The sequence below is a fragment of the Watersipora subatra genome, chromosome 1 (genome assembly GCF_963576615.1).
Source record: "Watersipora subatra chromosome 1, tzWatSuba1.1, whole genome shotgun sequence".
NCBI classification, from domain to species: domain Eukaryota; kingdom Metazoa; phylum Bryozoa; class Gymnolaemata; order Cheilostomatida; family Watersiporidae; genus Watersipora; species Watersipora subatra.
The window spans coordinates 22623957-22644136 of record NC_088708.1 but is presented as its reverse complement, the minus strand read 5'-3'; the positions used below and the strand labels follow the sequence as shown (position 1 = coordinate 22644136).

The following is a 20180-nucleotide window of genomic DNA, read 5'->3' as shown; positions in this document are numbered from 1 at the left end:
CTCTATTAATCCTTAGAGCTCAGAAAGTTGGTAAACAGCATGCCTCGACGGTGTCAGATGGTGATCAAGAACAAGGGCTGGCCAATAAAATACTAATGCTCAGCTCAAGACACCTTACCAGTCCTTCTGAAGACCAACAATAACCCAACGGTCCTTTTCAGAGCCACCAATTTGTATAAAAGAGTTTGTTTGTATCCTATTTTATCAATTTTCACTAACAACATTCATAGCCTGCAATAAGTCTGCCTTTCGGTAGATCCACCCCCAGCGATAAAAATCTGAGAATATTTTCGAATATTTGGCATCATCTTGTTCTTCAGAATTTTCCCTTTCAAATGATATATATATTGATGGGGTTGAGGCACTTAACTCCAAAGAATTTCTTAGACAACAGCATATAAACATACATATTTGAAGATTTAACTGGTGATTCCAAGTTTATGCACACCACTGTACATGGGGCCTCAAAAGGATATAATATCAAGTACATTATTTTCAATGCAAATGGTGATATATTACTTTTTAGAGATTGCACCAGCGTAATAACGTGAATAATCACGTTCAACACGCTCATTTCATTTGCATCCTGCTTACTATAGTTGGAAACATGAACTCTTCTAAACGAAACGAATACCCAGAGAAGCTATTGAGGTAGATTATTTAACCTTTTTTGTGGATCGCAGTTTGCTAGCATTGAAATATGTTGTGAACAAATTGTTTTATTAATACTGCTTTTTCATTGCTTTACTCCTCTTTCGTCGGTTTGTTGATCATTCTCCAATAATTTACTATAGTTTTTGATGAATTGGCTATGGGAATTTTTAGCAAAGTGATGGCTTTCGTGTAATCGCTTTTTTCATGTTAGTCTTAGTAGTGTATCATAAAAAACTGTTATAGAGATTTCAGTATCTTATATAATATCAACATTAGTTATATTTGGTAACATTGACATTCAAACCAGCTAGTGCTAGTTTTTGTCTGGCTACTTATAAATAATTTTCATAGTTCACTGCTACACACAGATGAAATATGTTGTTGACAGAGCCAACATGTTGACAATATGTTGGCAATGAATGACCAGTATTTTGACCTGATACAACAAAGCTTTGGCAAGGCCTTGTTGTGTCAGGTCTACATATTGGTCTATGTTAGTAGAGAAGAATCCAAAACATCTTTGATTGGCCAAAAGTATTGATTCTCAAAGAAAATAATATGGGTTTCATTTTAATAATTTGTTATGCCAGCTGATTTATCATTAGATTCGCTGTCATTACATCTATTTATATATAGATATTCTCATTTGCAACATATATATAAAAACGCTACTGGTGTAAATTGAAACTGTTCCTAAAGCCTTGCAGGTAATTCTTGATGCAATTAAGCCTCCTGAAACACAAAATTATTACTCTAGTTCAATTCATTTCATAAACCTAAAATAATTTTGTGCATGGCTGATTTTTATAGCTGACATGTAGTATTATTTTTATTGAGCAAAAATATAACTGGAAATAGCTGCATAAGTGATATTGTTATTGCAAATTTTTAAATATCTATGTTGGATAATTGGTATCCGACAGTACTTCAATAATAATACTAAAAAATCTTAGCAAGGAGGTGGTGGTCTTCATATGGCCGAGTCTAACTGTATTTAGTCAGTGTGTGTAGCCACAGCAAATATTTATGTACATTTTGCCGGAGGTTTTAGCAGGCTTTACAAACACATTGTTATTTGACAAATTCAGTGTTTTGTAAAAACTCTAATCTCTGAAGTCTTTGGTTTTTAGGCATTCAAATTCTTTTGGACCTACCGTTATTTTTTTATCACTACAAACCGTGTTGCATTATCAATATTTTAAAGCGTGTAATTTACCAATTTAATTAGTATTTTTTCTTTCACAAATATAACATGTTTCTGTAGTAGATGAGATGGAAAAAGAATGATTTTAGCAAACTAAAGTACCTGATGACAATAGTTTTTGTATAAAATGTATATGAACATTAGTGCAACATTATTATATATTATATAGTTGTTTTAGTCGCAATCCTAAAACTAGATTAGTTTCCAAAACAAAAAGTTTTGGTAGCCTCTGCGCCGTCATAGTTTATATAGGTTAACTGACGGCAAGACTGGCCTAAACATTTACATCATTTGTATTCTGTTTGGCCAGGATTTACCAATAACAATGGAAAGCATGTTGAAATCGAAAGTTAGGTTATTAGCTTTAATCCTGCATAGCAGCATCGTGTTTTAGGCAGACTGGTTGTGAACTTTCTGCAATATTTATTTCAATCTAGTTTGATTCTGCTATTTGTCCAAAGTAAATTTACTATACCATACTATAATTCCTGTAGAAAGGGAGTGCTACAACATACCGTAAAACCTCTATTTGAACGCCGCCTTTCATTTGGTCGTCACTTTGACATTCTTTGATCTTTATGAACCCATAATAGAAATTGATCAGTAGAAAACTGTCCCAAAATGGTACTAATAATAACTCAGTTACATCAGTAACAATTAATTCTTTCGTTGCTGTAGTGGTTGCCATGGTTTTAGTGATGGTGTACCTGAAAAGATCGATCGTCACAGTCATCAGAACTACACTCAGATTCGAAATCACTATAGTTTAAATCCGATCCATCGTCTTCAGATTCGTCCATAATGTGGTTTACAATCTGACATGAGTGTTTTGATGAATGATGAAAATGCTCTTCAGGAACAGCGTACGCCGCAATAGCAGCCATTGTTATAGAGTACAATGGACGCTCCTATAACGTATAACTCCTATAACTTAAATTCCAGATAACATAAAAATTCATACGAAATTTTTGCTTCGTACTATGTAAAAGATTCCAAAATGTCAAGTCAGGTGAATTTTCGAATTCGATTTGAATGTTAATTTAACTTGCCGCACTTGCAAAAGAAAAAAAATGTTATAGCGTTATATCTATTATATATAACTCACGACATTCTAGTTCGTCGTAATAAATCGTCAAATGTGTCGACAAAACAGAGAATAGATAAATGTGCAATTGTTTATAAATGCTTGAAGGCGATCGATTGGTGCAGGTCTTACAGCGTTGGTCTACCAATTTGAATGTCACAAGTAGGAGTATCGTCTACAGTTATTTTTTATCCTAACCTTGACACCTGGATACAGATAGACCAGGACCAGATGGAACCGCTCTTTATAATAAAAAGGTTTTGTTGTTTTGCCTTGTTGTATAATTAAAAAATATTTGTTATTAGTTTTACTTTGCAGAATAGACATAACTGTTTAAAAAAAGAAAATTGTTGTAATTGAACGTCGACAATGTGCAGTCCCCATCAACTTGTTGTAACATTATGGTCTATAAAACCAGTGAGATTGATCATAAAAAGAAGAAAATTTGTCGATGCAAACCAATAATAATGCAGTTACAGTACAACCTACAAATTAAAAGAGTTAAGTCAAGTTTTTCCTTTTCGCATGGCCAAAAGGGTGAGTTTGGAAATATCTCGGAACGGATTAGACAATTTACATGTATTTTACTGTTCATATCACGTAATTCCTTATAACGTAAACATTCCTGGAACAAATAATTTACGTTGTAGGAGAGCCTACTGTATTGAAGTCTGTTTTCTAACTCTAACTTGAAACTTTAAAAGATTGCTCATAATAATAAAACTTTGAAAGCGACACCATTGAAATAATTAATACAGTCAAACATGGATAACTCGCCCATGGATAGCTCGAACACATGGTTAACTCGAACGGTTTCTTTGGTCCGTTCCCACGTAATGATAAATTGCTTTAGATAACTCGACCTCAACTCTGTTAACTCGAACAGTTTTTTGCCCAACGGCTACCAAGACGATTGTTATCGCTTTAGAAAATCACTTTATTCCAAGTCATAGAGGTAAACCTCAACTTTTCGTAAATCATAGGCGTCGTTATTACCACCGTCGGCAAAATATTTTTGTCAATGACTTTTCTAAAGGTTTGGTGAATTTTGGTTTTTACCAAACATCCGCTTAGCGATCGCCTTTCGGAAGCATGGAAAAGTGAGGTGACCTTTGCATAAACTTCAAGAAAAATCGGCAAAATTAATCTCGCTTAAAACGCTCAAAAGAAAAAGATGTCTTTTCTTCTGAGCATTTCAACAACGATCAAGTTTTGCCAATTTTAATCTAAAAAATGTCCTGGCAATAACATCACCTCAAACAACAAAACAATCTCAAGTGATAGAAAAATCTCCTATACTTTTTGATAAAAAAGTTTTAAACTTTACATTCGAAGCATTTAATTTGAAACAAGCCATTTATGCTTTTGATTTCTATTATAGTTTGTATATGTGCATGTATCTACTAATAAATAAATACATGGACTTGTGACAGTGCTCTGATAACTTGAACGCTCTGATAACTCGAACACTTTCGCTCGGTCCCGTGAAGTTCGAGTTATCCATGTTTGACTGTAACTGTATCTAGCTTTTTCTCATAGTTCCTCATTTAACTTGGTCTGATACTTTGACGTATATGAAAAACGGTGTAGCAGAAGTCCTGAGGCCGGTGACATTAATGTCGCTCCGCCAAAGGAGAATGCAAAATATAGGCAACATTATCATCACTTCATACGTAAAAAGGTTAAATTTATTTAACAAAAATTCTGACTAGCTAGTCGAAGGATACAGTGCCACTCTTTATTTGAACACCAAGTCTAATAAAATACCACTATAGATTAAGAGTTGAAAAATATAGCACCAAATAGAGGCTTTGCGGTAACTGCATTAAATGTTCTGTAAGCCCAAGTCTGTCTCTAAGAACTAACCTACATCACAGCAGGTATGGGAGAGGTGAGATAAGGCTAAGATGACAAAGCCTGAAAACAATTTCAAATTCATACGTTCTCTAATTAGGTTTTACCATCTTTTTGAAGTATAATCAACATTATTTTCATTTGTATTTTCTATGCTAGTCTACTGTGTAAAGGAAGTGATTATTGGTACTGTATTGTAACAAATCATTTTAGTGCTTCACAGAAGCCTGCAATGCTGGACACGGAGACAACGAAAGGACTTCCTAATCCAACTGCTTCATCCAAGGGTGGTGAAACAGTTGGAGTAGGATTAAAAGTTGAAAATCCTAGTGAAGGCTCATCAAAGATCCAAAGAACACGCACTGTTATCATTGGTATGGAAGTATTTGTTTTGCTACAGATCTCTTTATGGCAATGCATTTGCATATGATGCTTAGAGCATACACGCCAGTGATCGAAAATCATGATTCAATATATCATTTAAAGCACATAAATTACATAATTTTTTTATTTTATATTTCAATACATCAGAGTCTTGGCTTTCGAATGAGCTATTGTTTGCCATGGTGAGACAGACATTGGTTGGTGTTTATAGGATTTTCCCAGAGCTCTACCGCGAAAAAGTTTACTGGCATAGTCTCGAAAATTGTGACGTCACAATTCTCATATTCGTTGTTGTGTGCTCTTACCGCTTATTTATCAACTACGAAAGTGACGATAATGACGCTAGTGGCAGGCGAAGGTAGGACAACTCCAGAGAACGAATGAAGATGACAAAGGAATGTGTCATTAGTTCTCCATGTACATATTATTTCTATGATAAGTACCTCAGACTTCAAGAACCATACTATATTTTCCCGATGATATTATGCACTAGCTCTTTATTTTTAATGCGATGTTACGGGTGACGACTGAGACTAATTAATTTCCAGCATTGCGTGATCTCGCGAAAGTGCGATTGACATTTAGTCCTAGGGCCACGCAACCGGAGGTCATAATTTAATCGATGTGATTTCATTACCTTGATCAACGACAGTACATTTATTGAAGCATAATTAATTAACCCTGAACATGTGTTTGTATTGGTCGGGTGTTAGCACGATCGCGGGCATTGTTGATTATCTAGAATCTTAGTTTATTATTAGCGCTTTCCGGGTTTAACAGCACCGAATGTCACAGAAAAACGCAGCCTCAATGGCAGTAAAAGGGATCGACGACCTAAGGCTAAATGAGAATTATGACGCCACATTTTGAGTACCTGAACCAAGTGTTTTTTTTTGCAGGACGTACTTTTGACACCCCGTTTTTCATAGTTCTATTATTCTTTGTGTATTGAATATAGGCTCATTCGAAAGCCAAGACTCTGATGTATTGAAATATTTAATAGTAAAATTATGTAATTTATGTGCTTTAATCAGTCCACCATCCGATATAAGGTTGGTACTTTGGATGAGAGATTTACTATTTTAAAAATGAAAAATTACCTTTCATGCATTTCATACCAGCTGTGGAGAAAACACATCATATAATCCCTGTGGCACCGTATTGTCTACCTACCAATGAAGACTCTGTATGGAGTTCAAATGTCCTTCTTAGGTTAACTTAGTCATCAAATCTGTTTGATTGTTTTACACCATTTGATGGTTGCTAACTATTCTCCTCTCCAATTTTTTTCACCTTAATTAATCTTTAGTTTCTATGAATAGGTTGTTGGAATAGACAATTATTAGATATTTAATTTTGAAAGCAGTCATGTTACTGCTAGAACGTAGCCGCTGTTGACTTGGTGCCCCTTTTGACAATACAGTCATACCTCGACATACGAGTGCCTCAACATGTGGAAAAATCGAGATACAAGAAAAATTTTGAGCAAGTTCCTGCCTTGAAATGTGAAAACCGTTTGAGATACAAGCTGGTTCACGTTGGCCATTAAATGGCCAAGTTTTTGAGAACAGCCTCGCTCGGCCTTTTTCGTCAAATCAGTTTAACAAAGTTTTTAAAAGGTCGGTTAAAAATTATAGTGAAAGCGAGGCAAACAGTGCCAAGCCGGAAACATAATTAAAAATCAAAATGAAGACATAATTAAAGTAAGTTTAGTGAAAGATTAAAATTTAGCTTTAAGTGTGTGTTTTGTAAGCTAAATTCATTGAAGTTAAATTCAAAGTTTGTTACGTAGCGTCACCAAAGTTGAGTGTACCAAAGTCTCTCTCACACTACCGTTAGCCACTACGTATGTGTTAAAAGTAAGAACTCCATACACTGCTGTACTTAGTAATGTTACATTTTATTGTAGATCATAACTCCTAACTAGGTATTTGTTACTTTGTAAGCGTAGGTAGTGAATTACAACAATTAAAAATACGTTTTTCCGTTGTAATATCCTGTTTTAGGTAGTTTTTCATAGCATTGGAATGGATTAATTTGTATTTAGTTATTTTATATAGGAAATATTGCATTGAGATACGAGAATATTGACATACGAGCTATGAGTTATGACTGTACTACTGTTTTGTAGGTGGTTTGTATTAGTAAAAAAATGACTAAAAACGGCATCGAAATTACACGTGATTATTAAAAAAAAACAAATTTTTGTATATTGCTTGCTATTCAGAGTTTATTTGTTCTGGTCGACACAGGCTATGGTTTTGCTAATGAAACTTTGTTCGGCATCGAGATATTCTTTGGCATTCATGGGCAAGTGTCTAGTACTGTTGCTGAGATTGTGAATGCATAAGTATTTTCTTTTTTATCGTGACAAATCTACCAAGTTTACTGAATGATAATCAGATGGTAGCTACTTGATTGCTTCAATTCTGTAGCAGAGTAACCAATACAGTTTTGTACAAGCTCACTTAAATGTTTGAGCGTTATCTTTCCATAGTCTTGGTCTTACGAATAATAAAGTTTTAGTTGCTGTTGACAGTTTTGCAGTTCATCAACACTTCGCTATCATTGTCTTCCTTTTAGAAGAAAAAATGCTGGAATTGCGACAGTTTTCATGAATTTGATGAATTCTTTTGCAGATGCTGCCTCTAAAAGCACTGATGTCGGGGTGCAGGCAACACCAACCGCTGTTTCTGGTGACACAGCTTCTCATCAGAAACCGCAAAAGGGTATTCTGCACGTTACATCGGACATGCGCAAATCTGCAACAAGAGACTCAAAAAATCATCTCGACAATCACGCAAGTACGACAAACACAAAAGAGAAAACCCCAATGTGTCTCGTGAATGAACTGGCACGATTTAATAAGGTGTTTACTTACCTTTTTCCTTGAAATAAGAATTGAACATCTTGCTTGTCAAACTTGTGTTGCTGCTGTTCAGCATTATGTTTGAGACAAATATATGACTTACCATCTGTAATGCTTCCAGGTGGCGCATAAGTATGTACTGGTAGATGAAAAAGGACCAGCTCATCGAAAAGAATTCAAGATCAGGTTGGATCTCGGTACCGAGACATACCTCGCCACTGGTTCAAGTATCAAGAGGGCACAGCATGCTGCCGGTGAGATGGCTATTAATCAGACGAAGCTCACTCGACCGGCTACAAAGTCACCTGTAGCGCCCCCCACTCCAGCCTCACCAGAAAAACGTAGTAAGCACTGACTGACCATGCTGTATTCTCATTACCGCGATGGGCTGTTGGTAGCTTTGTACTTTCTATGATATCCATGCTATTAATACAAATTGAATGTGGTACAAGTGCACTTACTGCTTTCTGTTTCCCTTGCCTTTTTTCTTGGACATCAGCGATGCATGCTGTCAATAGTGGTTTACGAATGTTGGACACTCTCCAAGTTTTTGTGCCAAAAACAATATTTACTGAACGGCTAAATACCAAGGTTGAACTCTTCGTGGTTAATTCGTTCAACTATATTGCTAGATGTCTGTTTATCTTTACTGTAGTTGAAGCTCTATGATTCCTACAGTACATACTTTATATTGGTCTATCTAAGGTATCGCTGGTCGGTCTGTTGCAGAAGTAGCAACAGTCACCCCAACTGTGGAACTGAATGCTCTGGCCATGAAACTCGGTGAACATCCAGAGTATATCAATATAGAACCGCCTCGTGTTCCACAACTGCCTCCCAACTACCTCTATCACGTTCCGGATTGCTTCTATCGCTATCCACCCATCTATTCTAATATGTATGCTCTCTACTCTCGGGCTATGTTTTATTAATTTATCAAAAATATTGTCATTTTTGTTTTAGATAAACTTTTCAGTTTGTGTTTGCAGTTTGCTCAGAAATTTTTCATGTTAGGTTGGTCGGCCTCTACCCATTCTTTGTTAATAATTACATGAAAGTATGAAAAGCTGATGATAAATGACAGGCAATAGTATAAAAGTATAACCCTTATAAAGAATAGATAATGCATGACGGGCAATAAGCTATTACTCCTCATTTTAAGTTGTGTATAGAGGCCCAAACACAGTGCTGTCAGAAATTATGAAACAACTAATAATTTGAGAGGGTTGTTCATCTTGGCACTCTTGCTGGAGCCATCTTAATCCATTTAATTACTGTATATAGTGCATCACTAGATGTAGACATTTCTCTTTATTCTAGCTAAATAAAGCAAAAGCTTTTAGGTCTCATTTTATAGGTGAGATGATGGAATTAGTATTATCCTGTATTACTAAGTATAAAAGGTAACCCTTTCTCTTTACACGTCCCTCTTGTCATAGTTGTTAGCCCTTTCTAGGGCTACCAATTATCACAAGAGTTGTTCAAATTATGTTCCAATAGTATCACAAAGTTAATTAAGAAAACAATGAACAAATAACTAGGCTATTTTTCTAGTTTTGTCAAGTTCAGTTGCATACTCTTTTTTAGTGAAAAAGTTAATTGCCAATTGCTGGTTTTTGGAAACTCACTCCATATTAATTGGTAGAAAACTCTGCATGTACCTAATAGTATATGGTGTTTGGCAGATTTCTAGTAATATTAATGTAGTAAATCATTGCTACCAGGAAATGTCGCTTAAATTGTCAGGTGGTTTCATAATTTACAGCGCTGTAGTTACAGTAAAATATGGTATACAGCGGTCTTCAGCTCTTCCCTCGAATATATTTCACTTAATCACTTGGTTTCAGGGAGTTGTTATTAGCTAGATAATTGTGTTGGTTAGCATCTTTCTAGAATATTTTAATTTCGTTTATTTTGAAAATTTAATTTTGGATACTATCAAAGAGCATATATTCTCAAACTTGTTTGCATGCTAAGTGAGTACTAAATCATGATTATGCAAAAGGATATGTCTGATCACTGCTTTCCATTTGTCAACTTCATTTGTTATCCAGAGATGTATGGTTAACATGTTTGATAAAGGTTAGCATTCCTATGGACTTTGAATGTTTTTGAACACGAAGTTGTCTACGCTACTAAAAAGTATTTACTATGTTGCCACTAAAGGCTGAGTTTCTTCTCATCACTTTCCTTAAAGAATGGCGCTTGTCTTTCTGGGCCTTCATTTTATGAGGAAGTGAGCTCATTCAATGAAATCAGCTTTTTTACAATAAAATATTGAGACTATGCTGTTTTATTATATAAGTTACATGAGTACATGTATCGATATGGGATAATCGACTTTGGTTAAGATTTATACAGAAATACACTGATAACACCTCTTGGTAATATTACGCTGTTTATGCACAGGTTCTTACCTCCCACATTTCGTCCTCGAGTGAACCCGTTGTATTCAGTCGTGCTCAGGCTTGGCAGACACGAGTTTCGAGGACAAGGTGCAAACAAGCAATTAGCTCGTCACAATGCTGCCAGTCGGGCTCTCAGGATGCTGAAAAGTCAGCATAACTTTGACTTTTACCAGCATGTCAATGATGGAGAGATCGCTAATGAGCCCGCAAGTTCTGAAGCTAATGAGCCTGATGCTGCTGGTAAGGCCAATCTCTTCGATAGATGATAGACTGTGATGCGAAAAGTAGTTCATTATTGTCTCCACGGGACAAAGAAATACATTTTCCACCAGACAAGAATCTACAAACATTTAATCTCGCTCCTACTGAGATTTTACAAATAGCCAACTTCATTGTTAGAGGAACAAAGTAGGGACTGTATAAGTTCTGCAGACACCGAGACTGTTTAAAATAATTTTGTAGCTGTATAGCTGTTTTATTTCAGGTGTTTTAAATGTAGAATATTGCCTTACCACAACTAAAATGTGTTCCTAAATTTCATGCAGTTGTAGATTAGTCAGTTACTGAAGGGGAAGTTCAGAGATTACGTGGTATAGACAATGAATAAGCGCATGAAATATAACGCATTGTCTAGCTCAAAGACTAGGTATGTAAAAGGTGAGTACCATCATTTACTGCTGCATATTTCACAGAGGAAGACGAGGAGCAGCCTGATGCTCCATCCCCGTCTGCCGATTCGCCCAGTGCAGAAGAGTCTGCCGGGTCTGGAAAGTCTGAGATCAGTCAGGTGCATGAGATTGCTCTAAGACTAGACAAAACAATAACATTTGAGGTGATGCATGAGTCAGGCCCACCTCACATGAGAACCTTTGTGACTAGGTAGGGAGGTGAATGATATTCTTGTCATGTCCTTATACATTCAAACCTCTAATCTACATATAAATTTTCTAGAAAGCTAAAGAAAATATTTGGCTATACACTCGGAAGAAGTTTCTAACATACCGTACTTTTCGGACTATTAGCCACTACTTTTTTCTGATGTTTTGAGTCATGCAGCTTATATAAGGGTGCGGCTATTCTGTGGTTTTTTCTTTCACCGCTTAGATGCATTAACTGGAATCTCCGGTTAGTGCGCTTCTAGCGGTGAAAGGAAAAATGAAACAATGCCTAACGGCACTGTTCCGTTAGGCACTGGGTTAAAAAGCGTCGGAACTGCTGGTTAATACGGAACAGTGCCTAATGGCACTGTTCCGTATTAGCCAGCAAAGTTGCTGCTGTGTTAAAAAGCACCGTCATGAGTTCTGCGGCCTATACAAAAGGTGCGACCTATGTATTGTTTTATTATCAGTTTTTTAAAAATAAAGCAGATGCGGTTTATATAGGGTGTGGTTAATAGTCCGAAAAGTAAGGTACGTTGTTTTAAGTTTCTCAGTCTTGCAAGGGTATGTTTCGTGAGCGAATGTGAAGAGGTTGATAAAAATTGAAAAGCAATTGTAAGCGTTAGCAACTATAAATATAAGTTAATTTGATCTTCAACTTTAAGATACAGTAAGTTACATGTTTAAATCTATGATCATCTCAAGTTGCGAATGTACCAAGCCTACACCACCATTATCCGGTCCATGAGATAAGTAACAAAAACCTGTTTTATTAATTATTTTGCATCAATTTGGTTGTTTTTTAAATACGATTTTGTTTTTTTTACATACCTTCTTACATAGTTCTATATAATACACTTTTAGTGCTACGTGTAGTTGTCTGCATTATTTATTAAAGAGTTATTAGGGCTGAGAAATAAATTGAACGTATTCTTACAGGAATATTTGCTCTAACATTCGATAATTTGAATATTCAAAACAACTCTCGGAACAGATAAAATTTGTATAGACACGAGCAATTCATTCCAATATTCGCTTCATATGTTGAGACCGTTGTACAGGGTTGGCCGATTAAAATCAAACGATTTAAATCATTGATTTAAAAATCATGTTTGATGATCTTTTTGATTTTTCCATGTCAAAAAATGGGACTTATAGAGGGTATACTGTGAATATGAACTGCACAACTTGGTCAAAATTACAATAAAAACAAGGTTTTAATATATTGAAGTGATGCAAAGCTGTTTTGTTATGTTGCTAATGTTTTCATGTGGCACACTTCAACAAAATAAAACAATATTATGTTAGCGGTTATGAAAAAAAGCTGGTAATTGATTTTTTCAAAAAAATCCGATTTAAATAACAAAAATACGTTTTTTTAAAAAAATCATGATTCTTTCTAACCTTGCTGTTGCACGTTAGAGCAAAAATTCTTTTGATAACACATTGTGTTTTATTTAAGTCATTCCACAGCCTAAAATACTTGACAGCAAGTTTTTCGGGTAATTACATACACCATTAATGCAAATGCTTGATATAAGATGTATGTGAAAACTAAATGTAAAATACACTAAACTCTATTCAAGTTACTAAATAATAATAGATAACAAAATGTTTTTGTTCTCATATAGCTTTTAAGTTGAAGACAGACAAATGGAGGTGTAGCCTTGGTGATATTGGAAATGGACTGTGAATAGGTAAAGGTCATGATAAAGATGTGGAGCTCGTCAAACTTAAGCTGTCAACTTTATAAATAAGCATAGCTTATTTATAAAGTTGACATGAATACATAAAAATTATATAAATACTCATAGCTTGTTCATATATTCTTTTGTTTTTATATGTGACATTTTTTCAAATTTTACTTTTGATTACCACAGCCAGGCTCTACACTTTCACTCATTTCTCGCTGTTTTGTTCACACCAGATTCATTTCTTGAAAACTATTAGACAGTTACAGTGATTTTGTTGGAGAGTTTCTATTATTGTAGTACTAAAAGCATTGCCATCTTCCATTTTCTATCGCTGCTCCCACTCGCACTAGTCTTCATAAAATCCATGATTGTAAAACTAAACAAGGTGTGAATCGCAATTTAATATTATTCAAGCCATTTAAAAACAAACTATCTGAAGGTGAGCTGAATATACAGAGGACCCTCGCCATACGATTTTAATTCTCTTCAGTGTTTGCATTATAAGGCGAAAATTTTGTATAGAGGGGTATAGAAACCCATAATAAATATCTAATGCAAACACCCCTTAGTAAAAATCATCAAAATTTTATATATGTACTGTTCATATTAAAAATTAATTACAAAATAGTATGTTAACCTTAGTAACTATGGTTACCTTCAGTAACTTTAGTGCATTCAGCAGTTATGGTCAGCAATAAAATGTAACATTACAATGTACTATGTGCAGTACGTACCATAGGGAGTTCTTACTTTTGAGGCAGATGTATAACATAAACATTGATTTTAATTTAAATGAATTTAGCATATTAAACACATACTTACTAAAGCTAAGTTTTAGTAAGAATTTGTAACTATTTTACTGAACTTCAATTTTTTCATCATTAAAATTTGATCACCTATTTGTTTTCAGTTTCATTTCCACAATAACTAATAATGAATAACACCGAATTGAGCCGGATCAAGCATTGTATCTCTTTCATTTGTTGTTAGAGATATTTTGGCAAATGAAATATTGGCATATTTGATATTCCAACGTAATCAGTACACCGACTGCCAAATTTGAATTTCCAGAAAAATTTTGGTTGATTTCGTATGGAGAGGGCGAAACATCAGCGTGATCTACATTGCCGGGCAAAAAAATTGCATAACAGGGTCATTGTATCCTGTTATGCAATTTTTCGCATAACATGGTACAATGCGGAGGGCACACTGTATATGTACTGATTTACTAAACTGAAGTTTTTCAAGAAACTTTGAACATCTTGTATTGGAAATGACTTTATATGTTGAGTCAAATAATTGTTCACATTTTACGTCAACTATCAAAAGATTCATATATTATTGGTGATTGTGAACTGATGCTTTACTGTATGTGAAGGTTTGACTGTATTTAGAGGTTTGACTGTATGTAGAGGTTTGACTGTATGTAGAGGTTTGACTGTGTGTAGAGGTTTGACTGTATGTAGAGGTTTGACTGTATGTAGAGGTTTGACTGTATGTAGAGGTTTGACTGTATGTAGAGGTTTGACTGTATGTAGAGGTTTGACTGTATGTAGAGGTTTGACTGTATGTAGAGGTTTGACTGTGTGTAGAGGTTTGACGTGTGTAGAGGTTTGACGTGTGTAGAGGTTTGACTGTGTGTAGAGGTTTGACTGTGTGTAGAGGTTTGACTGTGTGTAGAGGTTTGACAGTATGTAGAGGTTTGATTGTTGGAGCGTCATAGCAATAAATGTCTACTGTACTTTAAAAAGCCGTAATGCACTGCAACATTATTGTTTAATACACTGCAATGATACAGTGCAATTCAAATGCATCACAACCCTGCTTAACATTTTAACACACATTAGCACATACAACACAAAACTTTGGTTGGAAAATAAACATTGTTAGGTCTAAAACAATGTTTACATTTTATTCAATATTTTTATATTATATATAATGTAATATTATGTACCATATGTATATTATATTTACTCAATATTTTCTTAATTGTGACCTACTACTGAGCTCTTCAGTTTGTCTCTCTATCGATCTGACCATGGTTTTTATCCAATTCCGATTGCTCCAGATGTGTATGCGGAGACTTGACATCTGATGGTGAAGGAAACAGTAAACGCAAGAGCAAGAAGGTGGCTGCTGAGATGATGCTAGCGAAGTTGAATGAGCTTGAGCAGCCAACCGCCATCTCAAAGCCTCGTGTGAAAAATGTTGCCAATAAAAAAAAGAATCGAAATTTGATTAAGGTGGGAAAACAGTGGTCTGGTGCATGGTCTGGTGCAATTTGAGCAGCATTCTGACAGAATATGGTCAAAGAAAGATTTTGACCATATTTTTATGCTAATTGGAAGCCTTTTGAAGTGAACTCTCAAGAATTTCTGCTTACCTGAGATTATGGCACCGGTCGCAGCTTAGTCTATTAGATTTCATCATGTTTTTGAATATCTTTCACTAGTAACTTTTCTGCTTACACCTGCAAATAGACTTCGTTAGTTCTAAAAAATAATAGAAAGAATTGAAAATGCCTATTCAATTTTTGTTTTTATTATTTTAAGCGATTTGAGAAACACTCAAGTTTTACAAAATTTTATTTAGTCTATATCTAACTTAGCAATTACATTGTCTTTAGAAATAAAAAAAGGTGGGTGCTCATTTTTAGAATTTCCTAAAACTTGTTCAAAATATCTGCAGTAACAAAGCAGTTATATTTAAACCTTCTGAGCTAATGTTTTAAAGAGGTTTCTATCATGGAGTAGCTTTATTTGGTAACCTTTACTGTAATAAGAGTCTTGCCGGTCTGCCTGAAGCCGTGGTTAGAGGTTGAGAAAACATATTGCATCCTCCATGATTTACATGATTACATCCGGCGCTATAACATCCGACGCTATTACATCCGGCGCTATTACACCTGGGTAAATTGTCCTACTCGCAGCATATTTGAATAGTTGTGAATAGTAGGTGTTTTATCAGCAAACCTGATGATCTCACGTAGCACTCGAGACTGTCAGGTTGCTAGCACTTAAAGTTGTGATAACTACTTGTATGTTAGGATGCTGTTTTATGGTTTAGGTATTTGAGCTGTAGTAGTACACATGTCATGTCATTCTTTCAAACCTTGTAGTACCAGCGTTTCGGTAGTACAAACTTTCCTTGAAAAGGATTCGCCACCCAATAGATCAAAAGTTCATTATTCGTGTTTTCAGATGCAAAAGGCGAATGTCGAGTACGGTTCAGGGATAAATCCAATTAGTAGACTGATACAAATACAGCAGGCAAATAAGAGGAAAGAGCCAGTCTATTCACTCGTCATGGAGCACGGGCTACCAAGGAGAAGAGAGTTTATCATGGAGGTACATGTACTCAGTGTCAAAGGATTTCAAAGATGTTTAGTTACTGTCTACTTTTTTACCTCTATAATCTTTAAAGTAACACATGTCTATATTTTATTTAATGTAAATAATGCAAATAAAACAGTTAACATGGCCACCCAATTTTTCTTAAAACTTTTAACGGAGAGCTCATGTCAAATTCAAATTAAATAGTGAAACTCTTCTATGGTTGGTCGGTGGAATGTAATTAAATAGCGAAACTCTTCTATGATTGGTAGGTGGAATGTAATGAGAAGATATGCCAAGGTAAAGGCCCTAATAAAAAGCTGGCAAAGAGAAATGCTGCTGAAGAGATGTTGCAGCAGATGGGTTATAGTCAACCATTTCCTGCTCCTGGCAAGTCTGTGCTAAAGTCTCCAGATCATGCTGGCAGCTCTCACAACAAGCATGTGACCTTCGTGGACTCTACCCAGTCAACCAAGGTAACTGCATAAAAAGCACCATGAGCATTGCAAAGCTTGAGCATTCATGCTAGTTTAAGGTTGCTGTCAGAAAGGCTTTGTGGTTGGTCATTTGTCTGGTGTGTTTAGCTGCCAGGAGTCATAGTAAGAAAGGACTATCAGACCGACTCCATAAATCAGACAATGCCTCCCTTCAAGGCAGATTTAGCAGCCTCTCTAGCTAAGGAGCTGCTTGAAAAAGGTTGGTAATTTTTCTAAAATATTCTTATTTGGATTTTCTTAAACATAGATACTATTTTTCTGTGTGTTATACTTGTATTTAAACTGTTTGGCAAACTATTTACCATTTCTATATTTTTAACCAGATCTTTCTAGATATAATGATCCAGTAGAAAAAGAGGTCTTTCAAATATCTCCGTATACAGTCAAATCTTGATTTCAATTACCTTAATTTACCAATATTTTTAGTTTGGAGCTTAAATAATATTAAAGTGCTTCATGCCATCCATTTTAGTTTTAAAATCATGGTGTCACAAGACTAGCGCCCGTCGGAGTAGCAGTAGAGGAAGAAAAACAATCTTTTCCTTAAAATTATGATAAGAAGTTACAGTAGAACAGGAATAAGCAGTATTAATAAAAGTCAATTATTTAAAAACGCCCATCCATCTGCATGTAGTAGTGATTATGTGGAGGAAGGAGATTATGTGGAGGAAGGAGATTATGTGGAGGAAGGAGATTATGTGGAGGAAGGAGATTATGTGGAGGAAGGAGATTATGTGGAGGAAGGAGATTATGTGGAGGAAAGTGAGAATGGAGCGAAGAAGAGAGAGTCGCAAGTGATGAGTCATAAAGAAATGAGGGACAGTCGAGAGGCTGAACATAGAAATATAAGAAAAATTAAATACAAAAACACTAAATATAAATAAGTTATGATTTAAGGGGAGAGGTTGGATGTGATATTTAAAGCTAAAATATAAAAAAATACCAAATACATGTACATGTATAACAACACAACGTATAAATAAATCAATCAATATTCAATTGAGGATGTTGGATGCGGTAACTAAAGCTAAAATTAAAAAAAACATTAAATGTAAAAACAGATAAATACGTATGTTATGTTACTTTAATGTTCATACAGTTTACTTTAGACTTGCTCCATATATCTATCATATACCTATACTCCATCCAAAGCATGTATCGCTGAAGCTGCGCCTCAAATCATGTTTTCAATGTGAAGGCCATTGATAGGAACCTGTTATTGATAGTTATCAGCAAGTTTTTTAGCTGTGGAACACATGTAACAAAATACAATATGTTATAAAAATGTTTGTAATGACAGGACGAGTGTGACATATGCAACAAATATCATAGCGAGTTAATTTTGCATGTCAAGGTTTGACTGCTAAATAGCATGTTTCTATCCTCTTTGCAGACATGATATCTTTGTTTTATGGTTTTTTATTTCATTTCAGGTAAATCTGTGGTTGGTGAAACCCTTTTACCTGCCAAAGAACATCCCAAACATCCCCTCAAACGCTCACGGGAACAGTTGGAGTACCTTGGCAGTTGCATGGGCTTTGCTATTCATTTTACAGATTTCCCCAAGGTGAAGAGTTACATGCTCGTAAAATCTGAAATCCATAAAATGTGGCGCCGTAGACGTCTTAGCTAGAGCCATTTATTTACTAGGTGAAATTTGGTAGCAGGAGTCATGATTCCGGAGGTAAACCTTATCAATGAAAATATATCTACTTTCTTATTAAAGGGTACTAATACTGCAATGTGCCTGACAGTGGTATCTTTACAAACCAACCCCTCCCAAGTCTTTCATGGATCAGCATCAACTGTCGATGACTCCCATGACAAGGCTGCATTAGAGGCCCTAACCAAATTAGCTCAATCAGCCCGAGACGATGATAGTGTTGAGGAGACAACTCCACCTGTCTCTCATAAAAGTAAGCGTGATTTAGACCTGTCAAAAGCCAAACTTTTCAAACCTGTGCATACATTGGAATTTGAAACCAAACCGTGCGTCGTGGTTCAGTGTCACATTAAATTCAGCTTTTCCTGGAGCATATTTTTGTTCACTGCTTCAAACTACTATATATTGTAGCTTCCTAACATATTTATAAATCCTGTAAAATTATAATATACCATTATGAAAGTCAAACAGCGTATTATCACATTATTGGCTGATATAATTGCATTTTTGAAAAAAAGCTTTTTGGATGCTTAGTCTACAACGATATAACATTTCAAGTGTTTTGGCAATCGGAAATATTTTAGCCCAAATGTTCGACGTGAAAAGATCATTTGTCCTCAATATTACACCCATGAAATCATATGTATCCTAAAAATTTTGTTTTATTAAAATCAAAGCATACTACTCAAACGTCATAAAACTCATTTGATAGGGTTATGATGTTGTTTTCAATGATAATATTGGTCTGTGTAATGTTGGCCTGTAATAAAACCTATACAGGATTTTTATTCAGTAGCAGTTTAATGCTTCGATAGTTTCAAATGAAGGATGAAAGTTTCTAGGTTTGATTCTGCAAAAAGAAAACGTGAGCTGCGCCTGTACCACAATAATAATGTACACGTATATCAAGGATGGGCTAAAAGATTTTAACAGAAAAAACTTGTGGAACTTAGTTGCATTGCTGAAACAATTGCATACCAATTTACAATATGTTATTGTTAATATATGGTTATTGTCAGTCCAACTGCTATTTTCTGTAACAAAGTTTTTCATATTCACAATGCTTTTTCTTGTCATAGTTTTGCCGTGCAGTACAAACAGTAATTGTAATGTTTTCATATGCCAAGTACTTAGTAAGTGCATAGACACTATGAGGAGCAGTTGAAAGCATATCTAAATACAGGCACTTATTCCATTAGAGTCTATAGTGGCAAGGCGACATGTTTTCAGCGAACAGTTGAGTTGAATAAACTGGGCTAAAAATTGCTTAGTGCTGCAGGTATTTTTACCACACATGTAAAATATTTGTAATGCATTTCTATTTTGTAGACAATGAAATGGAAGAGCGTGAGAAGCAAAATGCTTGTGGAGATTCCGACAAGCCAATCTTGAATGGCCAAAAACCCGAATTATCATCTAAACTAGTAGAATCCGAACAGCATGGCATTCCAATAAAGGAGAAGTTATTATATGCCACCCCATAGCAGTTTCAGATATTTTCAGTTTTTGTCTAATTTGGTGCTAATATTTATGTTCAATTGCAAACCCCTTTGAAGTTGGTATTTGATAGCAAACCTTGCTACCAAAGACTGTCTAGAAATAAAACATCCAAACTGCAGTGGAGGTTTCATACTTGCAGCAATATAAGCCGCTACTCTG

The 20180-nt window shown here is 35.2% G+C and overlaps 1 protein-coding gene across 2 annotated transcripts; it reads left to right on the top strand.

Annotated features, from left to right (window-relative positions):
• Nucleotides 1–592: 592 nt before the first annotated feature.
• On the top strand, nt 593–20139 carry LOC137390392 (double-stranded RNA-binding protein Staufen homolog 2-like). 2 transcript variants are annotated; one of them, XM_068076731.1, is made up of 14 exons: nt 593–651; nt 5010–5170; nt 7820–8049; nt 8171–8390; nt 8779–8947; nt 10459–10697; nt 11150–11336; nt 15098–15272; nt 16230–16376; nt 16634–16837; nt 16946–17057; nt 18292–18425; nt 18585–18774; nt 19851–20139. In XM_068076731.1, the coding sequence occupies exons 1-14, from the start codon at nt 608–610 to the stop codon at nt 20003–20005; spliced, it is 2367 nt and encodes a 788-aa protein (XP_067932832.1). In that variant the 5' UTR covers nt 593–607; the 3' UTR covers nt 20006–20139. The 2 variants fall into 2 exon arrangements, with proteins under 2 accessions (XP_067932832.1, XP_067932827.1); XM_068076726.1 differs by having other exon boundaries at nt 8171–8393.
• Nucleotides 20140–20180: the final 41 nt, after the last annotated feature.